The sequence below is a fragment of the Anser brachyrhynchus genome (assembly GCF_964034855.1).
Source record: "Anser brachyrhynchus genome assembly, chromosome: 2".
Classification (NCBI taxonomy): domain Eukaryota; kingdom Metazoa; phylum Chordata; class Aves; order Anseriformes; family Anatidae; genus Anser; species Anser brachyrhynchus.
Window position 1 is genome coordinate 80,695,894 of NC_137695.1, and position 12,869 is coordinate 80,708,762.

Sequence of the window (12,869 nt, forward strand, 5' to 3'; positions counted from 1 at the left end):
AAGCAAGGCTCAGGCTGAGGAGAATGCTACGCTCTGAGCACTGACTGCTTTGCATGGTGATGGCGAGAGCTGTGTGTCTAATTTGGGCAGCAGCAGATGGGTCTCTTAAGACAGCAAGAGACTGGCACTACCAGCAGAGTGAAGGGATAACGTGTTCCTTCTGCAGCAGAGATTTCACAAGTGACTCATGACTCTTCTGCAGCTCACGCTGGCATCACTTGGTCTCCATAACCGTGACTGCACATTTTAAAGGTCAGGATGTAAAGCTTCTTCGCCAAGCACCTCTGAGTCCGTATTTATTCTGAAGGGCGTTTGGTGCACACGGTAGCTCCTTACAGCCTGATCGGGATTTTGTTCTTCTCCTGCTGGCATAAATGTAGAGATGGTGAAATAATCCAGCCAATAAATCTCTCAGGAGAGTTTGATTCCCGGGCGCTCGTTGCATACACAATTATCATGTACATGACTAACTCCAGGCAGGCCTGGTGCTTGGGCTCTGGCGTGTCGGAGCCACACCTACATTCCTCCTGCAGGCCCTCGTTTAAGAGCAGATTTCAATTAACTTTAATCAGATGTTTAAGGTGGCCTAGGTCTTTTCTTCTGCGTGTAGGTGTTTAAATTTCACTGCCCTACGCTTAAGGATGTACTTCACTGCGAACCAGAACAGGGGCTGATTTGGGCATGCTCGAATGGCCTTGTGCCCAATGGTCTAACTTAAGTAGGACTTCCCAAGACAGCAAAACCCCAGTGTTGGCAGAACTGTGCACACAGATTGCTTGTATGCACATGTCCATGGGCTCATTGTGAAAGCCCACAGCAATGGTTCACCTGAAATTCCCTGCAGTCACTGGCCTCTCTGCAATATCCGAAAGCCCAAAGCTGAATGCTTTTGGAAATCCCATCACTTTGTTCTCCCCAAAGTGATTTCTCACCTAGATCAGGCAGTAGCTTTCTGTGCATATCCCAGTTCCAGGTACAATGTATAATTCATCAGCACGATTCATTCTTACTTCAAATCACTGTGATCCAAATCAATGCAGACTGTCCTCTGTGGTGGTGGAATTTCCATCAGCGTAGGGAAAGTGCTGGCCAGAAGATGCAAATGATATGAGTATCCCAGTGCTAGTATATTCTTTGCTCTCCCTAAATTCTCTTGCTAACTGTTATTTACTATTTTACACGGATAAGAGCAAACCAATACAGACTGCCATTTGTACCATGGGTTGGAACCCCGTGCAGGTAGGCAGCCTGCTCTGTTCACACATAAGCTGAAATCTTAGCAGCTTGGTAATGTTTCAGTCTTTCGTACATTTCTCGTCTGCATCCAGCTGAAAATAGTAATAATTCACCTTTGACAGCAATGTAAAAAAAGGGTTGTGGCCTCAGTTCAGCTTCCCTTGAACGGTGAACTGAAATTTGCAACCGTGTTTCGTAACATTGTCTTTATTGGCCAGCTTGCCACAGAGTCCTGGGACAGGTGACCTTTGCAAATGAATAACCAACAACTTTGACTTTAGAAATAGGCTTTCATAACGATGTTAATCCCAGGGACACACCCTCAGCCTACACTGAACTTATTTTCCAGTAACTTTAAATCCAAAGCTATGTGTAAACTATTTAAACTGTGTTTAATACAGTATATTTATTCCTGCACAGGGTGCAAATGAAATCAGGACTATGGGTCATCTTCTGAATTTCACTAGGTACATTAAGTCTGAAAAATGCATGTCTTCATTCCGCACACGCGTATTGAAAAAAATCTCATTCCTTAAACATAGCTTTAGCTTTCAAAACTGTCTAATAACGTACCATGAAATGATCTATCCATCATGTCTAATCTTAAATGATAAAGACTTCCTGCCAATACCATTTTAAATTTACTTGAAGAGGAAGTTATGGTATCAGATTTTAAAAATCAGTATTAAAGCAAGCACTTAAATACATTTTTCCGTTATTGAAAATATAATCAGGCTGCAAATTATGTGTTTGGGAAGATGGCTAAGTAAATGTCGCCATTTTATCAGTTGACTTGGTTTTTGACTGAGATCCAACCTTAGAGGTGATACTGACACCCTAACCCTTCCACATACCATCAGGCTGCCTTGCTCCAAGCCACTAGACCCCATCTGCACCCATTATGCACAGAGGAATATAAGCTTGTTCAGCTCATCCTGAAAAAGAGGACAAAGGAAAGAATAAATGAGCTCAAATATTCAAAAACCATTAAAGCAATAAGATTTTTTTTTTCAATGTAATAACATATTGATTTGTCAGGTTTTGTTTTCAGTGAATTTCAAATTGTCGTGTTCTCAAGACTTTTTTCTTCCAGAGAGTCCTGACTAAAAGGTAATGATCACCTGTTTCACAAAAGGTAAGCTACTCAAAAAAACGCCAACTCTCATAAGATAAATGGCAAATCATGAGTGAGCAAAACTGCTCCAAACCTTTATTGGGGATCTTTACTTGCTGCTCTAGTTAGGCTATTCCCTCCATATGTACCGCACCATAACTAGCTGGTGTGTAGCTGCTTTGAGTGATTTGCCCTTGTTTTCCTGCAAGTCTATGGCATGCATCATGCAGAAGTCGCAGTTCTTTCTCCCATCTCCTCTAACATGCTATTAAGAAAATCAGATTAGAACATCTCAAGGGCTGCGTATCACAGCAGTGTTCGTGCATTGCCCCGCTGCTTTCTTCTTCCATTCCCAGCCCTGAGTTTCACTTTCATTTCCTCTGGATACTCAGAGTCCTTGTTCCACATTGTCCTGTTTCTTCTTGCTGCCAACTCCCTGAGCTACTGAAATGCTTCTAAGCCCACTTAGAGTATCTTTGTTTTCTTTTTGCCTTCTCACACCAGTCCCTTTCCTGGTTTTTTTTTTCTTGTTTTGTTTTGTTTTTCCTATATTGCAAATCTGTTTTCCTCAGGTATCATAATTTAAACCATTAGAAAACCAGAGATACAAAGGGGCTGAGTTAATCAGGTTCTTCAGCTTAGTTGTGAAACTTAGCATCAGCTTGGGAACTATCACATCGGGATGGATGTAGGCACATGCTCAAGTATTTTCTGGACTTGGGGAGTGTACTTTCAACCATTACCCTCATGCATGTGCAATTTTTCATACCTTTGTGGACTTATGAATGGTTCAGTGGACTTTCTCTTTCTCTCATTGCCTTCTTCCCTCCCACCAAAATTAAATTCATTTTCCCCCCTCCATGGTGTCATCTGTTTGGAACTATGTCACGTTTTATTCGAATCACATATTGTTAAAATATGAGAAATGTTATTTCTAACACCCATACAATTTTAATTCTGATCCTGCAAATTCTATTCAGATGAAACAGCCGTTCAAAGTAGAGGCCTCTGGTCATGTTTCAGTAAATCCATGATTTCAGCTTAGTATATCTGCTGTGATAGTCATGGCTGATTTTATTTGGAAACAAAACAAAACAGAAAACTCGTAATAATGAGACAAGAATTATTGCTTCATAATGGTAAGAAAATATTATCTTGGGATATTATGATAACTGTTCTATTAACTGTAAGTATTTGGAGTGATTCATCGGTCCAGCCAGGCCCTAACCAGTGAACAGCATAGGAAGAGAAAATGGAAGAATAAAGGGGTTTATGAGACCTCTTACACCTACTCTTCACCTTCCTGGTTCTGGGACTGATGAAGAACTGCTAGCAATCTGGGAGAAAACAGTAGAAGAACTTCCTGCTCCCTGCTACATTTCTGCTGTCACAAGCCTTGGAAGAGGCCGTGATGGCAGTGACCATGGTCTGTGAAGGTAATGAAAGAGTGGAGTTAGCTGAATCGGGTTCAAGTCTATTTGTGTTACTAGAAGAGGACAAAGCAGCCATTAGGAAAGTATAAACCTAACATATACTACCTAAAAGTTTATTTTTAAATAGAATGTATGTATGTGAGTATATGTACTCACTGAATACATATAAGAAATCAGGATATGGTTTAGTCTGTAACCACCACTGAAGAGTACATTGAAGGTCTGTGTCAAATCTGAATGATGCATGCAAGATTATTACAATCTGCATGACATTTACTTGGTTGTTTAATAAATAGGCTCTTTCATGGCAGCACAATCAGCTCCCGGACAGACAGATAAGGGGGGGGGTTAGCAGCGGCCCTTCGTACTTTGTTGCTGTAAGCTGTTTAGGGACGCTGCTTTGCATAATTCTAATTAGCGGGCCACATTTTGTTCTTCACCGTGATGGGACGGGTTTTGCGATTCTGTTTTCAGTTACGCCGTCTTTATGTAAACGTGCGGGAGCCGGAGCAAGAAGCAAGATTGCTCAGGCTGTTCAATCCGATAATTGCGGGCTCCCCGCAGGTCTGGGAACAGAGCAGGGCGGCGGCAGCGCCCTCACAGCGCCCACCCTTAGGGAACCCTTCCTCCTGGCGGCGCCCCCCTCAGCACGCCACACACCCCCCGCAGCGGCCCTAACGGCCCCAACGGCCGCCCCGCCCCGCGGTCGCGAGCGCGCTGACGTCGGCGGCGCCGATAGGGGCAGCGGCAGGAGGAGGAGGCGGCGGCCGGGGGGGCGCTGCGGGAGCCGCCGCCCTCCTTCCCTCCCTCCCGCCCTCCGGCCCCCCCCGTTTCCCGGCACGCACCGGAGCGTTGCCCCCGCGCGCGCCTCTCCCGCGCCGGCAGGGCCGCGGCGGCGATGAGCGGCGGCTCCGCCTGAGCGCCGCCGCCACCCCCCTTCCTCCCCTTCCCCTCCGCGCCCAGCCCCGCAGCCGGGCCCCGCGGGACGCTGGCGGCCGCCCCTCGCCGAGGATGCTGAAGATGAAGCTGCCCCTCAAGCAGACGAGCCACAAGGCGGCGGCGGAAGAGGCGGCGGCCGCGGGGCTGGGGCTGAAGGAGCCCGGCGCGGCCCTGGACTGTCACCTCCAGCTGCAGCAGCTGCCCCGGCCGCCGGCCCGCGGGGGAGCCGCCGCGGGGAGGGGGTGCGGGCCGGACAGGCCGAGCCAGCTGCACGGCTTGGGAACCGGGACGGGGCCCGGGCCCGGCCCGCCGCCTCCCCCCGCCGCCGCCGCCGCCACGCCGAGCGCTGCCGGTGGCGGTGCCGGCGGTGGGCCCGGCGCGGCGGCGGCCCGCACCGACAAGGAGACGGTGTACGAGTGGTTCGGGCTGGTGCTGGGCTCGGCGCAGCGGCTGGAGTTCATGGTGGGGCTGCTGGACCTGTGCAACCCGCTGGAGCTGCGGTTCCTCGGCTCGTGCCTGGAGGACCTGGCCCGCAAGGACTACCACTGCCTCCGCGACTCGGAGGCCAAGGCCAACGGGCTGAGCGACCCCGGGCAGCTCGGCGACTTCCGCGACCCGGCCGTGCGCTCCAAGCTCATCGTCTACCTGGCCCTGCTGGGCTCCGAGAACCGCGAGGCCGCCGGCCGCCTGCACCGCCTGCTGCCCCAGGTGGACTCCATCCTGCAGAGCTGCCCGGCAAGGCGGCCCCCGGCGGGCGCTGCCGAGGAGGAGGCGGCCGAGGAGGAGGAGGACGACGACGACGACGACGTGGTGGTGGTGATGGACGGCGCCGGGGAGAACGGCCAGGCTCCCCTCCCCGCTGCCCAGGGCCTGGGCTTCGGCGCGCAGGAGGAGCTGCTGCTGCTCTTCACCATGGCCTCGCTGCACCCGGCCTTCTCCTTCCACCAGCGGGTCACCCTGAGGGAGCACCTGGAGCGCCTGCGGAGGGCCCTGTGCGGGGACCAGGACGAGGAGGGCTTCGGCCGCCCCCGAGCCCAGGTAACGGCGTGCCCCGCGCCCTGCCCTCCCGCTGGGCGCCCTCCCCTTTCTTCGCCCCCTCCCCGTGATTTTCTAGGAGCCGAGGCGAAGCCCCCCCACCCCCGTGGGATGGGCAAAGGGCACCCAGAGAGCCCTGCCCCCCCTTCTCTGTAGTGCCTGCTGCGAATGTGGGGCTGTGACGTAATACTGCCCGGTATGACGTAGTGGGGGGGGGGGGGCTTTTTCTGGCCAGCCATGCTTTCTGGTGCGCTGCCTTTTGAGCCCCCGTGTTGCTAGAGCGTAGGATGCAGAGTGCCTGTAAAGCTCGAGTGGCTGCCTCGTACGCTGCAGGCCGCTGAAGAAGTTGCACGATGCAGAAGTGCAAGCGGCAGCTTGGCTAAACTCGTAAAAATAATCATAACGCCAGATCGAAACCATACGGCCTGAGAGAGCTTGCTGCAGGGGCTCCAAACAATAGAAGGTGTTGGGGCAATTTTCACGTGGAAGCTGCTCTCTCCCCCCAAAAATGAGACTTGGCAAGGATCAGGGCTGTAGTCAAGGGTCAGCGGCCGCGAGGCTGGTTCTCAAAAGCCGCGTTCCGTGAGGTGGTTGAAGGCCTTTGGGAAGGGGTGGTAATCGTTTTACTAAACGAGCAAATTAAAATGTCACAACTGCAACTTCTGTTCAGAGAAAAGCTTAATTTCTGGGTGGCTGTCAGGAAGCAGCAGAGCACATCTTGAAAGCAGATGTGCCACTTGTTGCTGGAAGGTGGCTGTCATAGAGCGAGGACTCTCCATGAGTGGCACTGAAGCATTCTCATATGCAGCAGCAATATCTAAACGTGGGTTTTTCCCCCCTGGCCACCCATTGCTGCCCTTTTGGTGAATGTTTGCTTTAAAAAAAATCCGCCCCATATTTATGCAACCAAGTCATCGTCTTGGAGCTCTGCAGTTTTTGGTCTATAGATGGCCTCTCGTGCAAAGAGGAAGAAAGGGCTGGAAGATAGGTACTTACAATGCAGATAGGCTGTTAAAACCAACACATTCGTCAGGGGCTTAACAGAAAAAGGTACAAACATTTTTTTTTTAAATTTACTTTTGATGCTGTCCAGTTCATCCACTCACAGAAAACTGCTGTGATTCTAAAGGAATGGCCCTTGATCTGCTTGGTAAAGACAGGATGTGCTTTTGAGGACTACTGAAAGGAGACAGGGATTTTTAAGACTTCCAATATGCTAAGTACACGCTTGTACCATTTTAAGGCCAAAGCACATTTGGCAGGTCATAAACTAGTGGGTGGATGTTATGGTACTGAAATCATACTGAATTCATAGCATAAGTCCAAAAAGTGTTTATTTTGGCTCACTGAGCTGTATCGAGTCTAGCTCTCCCAAAATGAGTCCTGCAAGTCCCTGTAGAGGGGGGGAAGATGGGGTTACAGGAAGCGGTAAGGCTGGACGCTGCCCTTGCTGGGTTTGAAGTGCTAATAACTAGAAGCACGCTTCCTGGCTGAAGCTGGCACACCAGCTCTAAGTGCTCAGCGTGCCCCACCAAAGGCACTGGGAGAGCAGGCTCCCATGAACTACTGGAATTGCAGTCTGCTCCGTGTGGCGTTCTGGCTTCGGCGTAAAAGCAGGCTTCCAAGTTGTGGTGGTTTCTTCTGCAGAGGGAACACGGAGAGATCCGAACCAGCTTGGCTGAACATGCATGTCACATACTGCCTGGTCTGCGCAGGGCTCAACTGCATGCCTTGTGCAAGGTTTTTTTTTTTCTTATTGGTTAAACTGTAAATAGAGCAGAGCCTCTTCTGGGAAGCAGCGGCCGACAGGGCACAGAGGGACTGATGTGTTTCTGCCGAGGCTGTTCAGTTCAGGTTTGCAGGGACCCTGACAGGTGAAAATGGAAGGTGACGGCGTCAGCGTGGCTCAAGGCTTCCCTCACAAAATGCCGCTGTTCCGTTACACGGGGCCGGATTTAAAATCCCGTCAGGCGCCCGCGTGCTCGTTCCCCCCGCCGCACCCCGCGCAGGGTCGGTGCCCGCCGCCCCGCGGCGGCTGTGAGGGCCGGGCCCCGCGGCTGCGGCCCGCCCCCGCCCCCGGCCCCCATCATGGCGCCCCCCCGGCGGCGCTGCGGGCCCGCCGGCCCCGCCGCTTCCCGCCCCCTCCAAGATGGCGGCGGCGCGGCCTGCGCTCGGCGTCACGTGCCCGCAGGGCGGGATCCTCCCCGGCCCGCACGGGGGGGGGGGGCGTTGCGTAACGGGGAGGCTCGCGGGCGGCCAATGGCAGCGCGCCGTGGGGGCGCGTGCGGCTCCCCGGGGGGGGGGGGGGGGCGTTAGGTGCGGTGAGGCCCTGGCACAGGCTGCCCAGAGAAGCTGTGGGTGCCCCATCCCCATCCCCGGGGGTGCTCAAGGCCAGGCCGGATGGGCCTTGGGCAGCCTGGGCTGGTGGGAGGTGTCCCCCCCCGTGGGAGGGGGCTGGAACCGGGCGGTCTTTAGGGATGTCAGGTAGCTTACTTTTTTCTCATGCTTGGGACTGTGTTTTCTGGTTAGGGTCTGCGCTGCCCGGTAACATGGAGCTCACGTGGAAGTTGCTTCTTGACAAGGATCTAACGGGAGACCAAGAAGAGCAGCGATCCTATTCTAATGGTTCTTTAAGAACCTAACGCTTTGTAACGATACCCTTTTACAAATTCAGATGGAAATAATAGGCTCAAAACTTGTGAGGGTTAGCACTGTTGGAGTGGGATGGGCAGAGGTAGGATTGCCTTATAATTGCATAAACTTGTGTTCTGAAATACTGTGTTTATTTAAGGTAGAAACACCTGATATAATTGGCAGATTTCTAAATGAAGATGTAGGGAAAAAAAAGTCATCGACGCATTAAGCTGTGCAGAATATGGACTTTGAATCTGGAGTTGGTGTATAAAAAGAAGGCAGCAGCATTCACATCTGTAGTCATAAACAACCTTACTAATGACCAAAAAGTATACTGATACCACTAACGTATATCAGTTTAAGTAGCAGAACAGCTTAATTCTGGTGTTGATTATATATGTTTAATAAGTCCATCAGGATCAAACCTGTTCATGGCCTATCTTGCTCGAACCCAGATCTATGGTCTGAATGCTGAAATAGCGAAGGAGGTCTGAGTACATACAAACATGATAAATGTGGCTTGCGTAATACGCGGGAGCATTTAATCAGGAATACTTGATGGTAATAGAACTAAGGTTCTACTGAAATAAGCAGTCTCCTGCAGATAATGGCTTGCTGAATAGTTTTATAATTACCTGGCTTGAGGATTCTTCACACAAAAAGTCCCTACTTAAAAATAAAGGGAAAGTTTCTATTTACAGGGTATTTTGTTTAGTAGGCTTCTATTTATAGTTTATTTTGTCTGCAAATTAGAAGAGTGCTTTTATGATTGATCTTCAGTGACTTGCAGCAGCACCAGGTACTAGAACTTAATTTTAGATCCTGAGAGCTCTGAGAGAAGAAAAATGCACACAATCCCATTTCGAAACTACAGTGTACTCAAATACTCCTTTAAGTATCATGGTGTCTGGTTTAAATAAGAGACAGAAGGATAAAGATGACTTTTTATTGTTGGCAAGAATCTTTTAAATTGTGGATGGTCCAGCAAACTACTAGAGTTTTACATGTTTTGCATATTGAGATACAAAGTATTCTGTCTCAGTGACTGTAACATCCTTGTCTCTGAGCAGAAATTTCTCTGACTTGAAACAGGAGTTGGGGATGTCCAGAAACATTACTGGAAGTCTTCTGGGAAGGAAGTCATGGATAGATAAAAGCAGCTCCTAAAATGAAAGACCTCTGTTTAAATGTACATGTTAATGCTCCAGGAAACTGCAGATGGAAAACTTACATGGCTTTCAGTTGCTTTAGTCATTGTTCAGCTCTAATTTTGAGGTATTAAGACAAGATTGTAGCCTTGCCCAGTCCCTTTATGCCAGCCTTCATCGGCCTCCCCCTGGTTTCCGTGTCAATTTTTTCTCTGTTGTCTTAAATAAGCACCGGGGGGACTGCAGATGTACCCATGGCTTCCTAACACTTGCATTGCTGCTGTTAAGCCGTGGCTGGGTTTCCAGTGTCACTCAGGGTTGACTTACCTGTCGACAGCAGGATCTCCCAGGGCTTGGGGTACTGAGGGCTCTCTGTTCTTTCTAAAGAAAAGGACGCGGACAGCAGCGGTAAGATGGCTGTATCTATGGAAGCACACTCTTCCATAGAAGGTCTGTAGCTTTATCTCTAGTCTTCCGTAGGAAGTCTGTAGGTTTATCTCTACTTAAGTTTGTTACCACATTTTCTTGTCCACGTTTCCTCCAAGATTTGGGTAAATTTTTGTAGTATCTTCCAAGTCTTAATCATTTATACTTGGAGAGACTGAAGCTTGCAGAGTACAGGCTCCGAGATCTGGCTGGAAATCACACTCCTTTGTGAGCTTGTTGCCTTTCCTTGGCCTCTTAATCTTGTCCTTTTGGTAGATGAAAGTAAAAACACATTTAACTGTGAAAGGGGATTTGATGCCCTGGGAAGTGTCTTAAGAGCGAAGATAAGAAAATGGCAGACTTTCTGTTCAGAACTTGAACAACATACATGAAAGAAAACTTTTAAACCATGCTTCTTAGATGTATTATTCTCTGTCAGTAGTTAGCAGTGGCCATGAAGGCATTGTCTCCTCTCAGAACTAGTTGTGCTTGAACTAGTCTTAAGGGGCAAATATTTTTTTGAATCTTTCTGTCACCCTAGGTGGTCGTGAGAATAACTTTTGTGTATCAGTCTGAACTAACATGTTCAAGTAATTTTCTTAGTACTGAAGCTACGTGAAGCTGTGGGATGAGCAACCGACTGGAGATGCAGTAACATCTAAACTGCTGCATTACTGGCTGTAGCTTCAAGATCTCTGTTTTGAGACAGGCTAGCTAGGTTAAGCTGTGGTTTAAATCCAGGTAAAAAGTGTGATGCAGATGAGACTTCAAGAACTTGCTGTGTCTCTAGCAAACACAAGGTGCAGTCTTCTGCCAGCATTGTAAATCCCTGCTGTAGCTGACGTGTCTGGCTCTTCAAGGTTAGTTGTCGTAGGCCTTGACAGCCAGATTTAATAATCCTGCATTAGAGGTCGGTATACCCTTTGTCTCAAAATTGTCATGGCTTCGCAGTGCTTCAGGTTGATCAGTATGTGATTGCTGAAGCTTTTCTGCGGTGTACTTTTCCACCGTGAATCAACTGGTGATTTTTCAGAAGTTTTGTCTGTCTCACCATGCTTTATTGCTGCCTCTTGGAGGTGAGCTCTTAAAATAGTTTCACTCTAAACATCAGTGAAGAACCTGGCCTTGAGCGCTTCCAGGGATGGGGCATCCACAGCTTCTCTGGGCAACCTGTTTGGGTGCCTCACCACCCTCTGAGTGAAGAATATCTTCCTTATATCTAATCCAAATTTTTTACTGAATTTAAAACCATTCCCCCTTGTCCTATCAAGGGATCGCCCCCCTCAGCGTGCTTGTTTCTCCCCAGGTTGCAGGACTTCACAGTTCCCGTTGCTGAACTTCATGAAGGCTTGTGTCAGCCAATGTCTCCAGCCTGCGATAATAAGTAGGATAAGCATTATTCCTCTGTAACTTGATTCTGCACCTGAAAACTGAGTTAAGAAGGAAGCCTTTGTTTGCTGGCTGTGGCCAAAAGAGAGTTAATTGTGTAGATCTTCATGGTGTTAGATCTTGAGGTTGATTCTGTTCTTGGACTTGTCCCACAGCTCTCTGCATCTCAAATCAGTAGGGCAGTTAGTGCAGTTGCTTAGGGGAAAGCTGGCAAACAGAAGTGTAACTTAGCAATGTCAGTTGGGCAGCTGCCTTCAGTCTCGACCTTGCATTTGGCAAGCAGCTCGTTCAAGGCAGTAGCGGGTTTTTTGCATGGGAGACAATCTGTTGCATCAACAGTTGTCAACATTAGCTGATCTGGAAGAATTGGGTCTGCTGCTGCCCTGTGTTTTTGCATTGGTATTAAGTGCACGTGCTGGATTTCCATTAAAGTATACGACAGCATAAATGTTCTATCCCTCTATGCAAACTACAGCAAGAATTAAGCGATAGAGCACAGATACAGGTATGTGTGCGTGTGGAGTTTCACCTGACTTGCTTCTCAAGAGGTGGTACGGCCTCTGTGCCACCATGGCTACGTGGCCGTGTATCTGCTGCGTAGCTGTGAAGCACTGAGGATGGTAGCTTGCAAGGATCGTGTTGAGCAAATCATGGCTTTAGTCCTGTAACTGGCACCAAATCTTCCAACTCAGGGTGTTCTGTGAGTCTCTAATCTAATAAAGATTATTCTGGTGTTACACAAATTTCTCTAAGGTACGGATGCTGCAGTTGAGAAAGTGTGGTCACAAGTTAGACCTTGGTTCTTCCAGGATGCTTTCTTCAATGTTTGTTACTTGGCATCTGGTTTTGTTTGCCAACTCCCACGTGTACGTGAACGGATAAGCTGCGCTGCTTTACATATGCACAGCCTGCAAGGCTAAGCAGTGCTGTCCCTACCAGCACGTTGACTGAAATCTTGCAGAAAAATAGGCTTTCCTTTTTGGGTGGTTAGAACTAATCAAGCCATCCAACTGCTGCAAGCAGGTTTCCCTTGTTAGTGCTCATCAGAGCTGATGCATGAATAGCTCTTTTATGAAAGGGCAACGCAAACATCAGAAGATTTATGTGCATTACTCTTGATGATTAGTAGGTTATCCAGTAACAGATTTCATTACAGATTGCCAAACGAATACCAGCACGACACTTTCTCATCGGCAGTCTGCACTAATAGAAGGCAGAGCGTGGACACTTGCCGCACGTAGATTAGCTGAGACTTTCTCAGCTCTCATGTGTTAGCTATGCAGAGTAATGTCTTTTTGAGCAGGGCTCTCCGTTTTGAGCAGCTGATGCTGGTTTCCTGTGACTAAAAAGACATCTCAAGTGATAGGTGTTTTCTTTAATAAGGTGCTTGGTTTCAGCCATATGAGCAATGACGTTCCAGCTACAAAACTCTGGTCTAGGTAGTGAGAGCAGACATACCTTAGAGCACTGTTTTATTTCAGTTAGCTTTCAAGGAGAAATGTAGCTAATGCTCTA

General features: G+C 48.8%; 1 protein-coding gene across 4 annotated transcripts in view; it reads left to right on the top strand.

Moving 5' to 3' along the window:
* The first annotated feature begins 3,400 nt into the window (after positions 1-3,400).
* The window catches only part of ZCCHC2 (zinc finger CCHC-type containing 2), a 44,564-nt gene continuing 35,095 nt past the window's right edge, over positions 3,401-12,869 (top strand). For 2 of the 4 annotated variants that reach the window (XM_080580388.1, XM_080580390.1), the window contains exon 1: positions 3,401-5,760. In XM_080580388.1, coding sequence (XP_080436514.1) covers positions 4,795-5,760 — 966 coding nt within the window. In that variant the 5' untranslated portion in view covers positions 3,401-4,794. The remainder of the gene's footprint in view (positions 5,761-12,869) is intronic. The other 2 variants (XM_080580389.1, XM_080580387.1) reach the window with 2 other exon arrangements.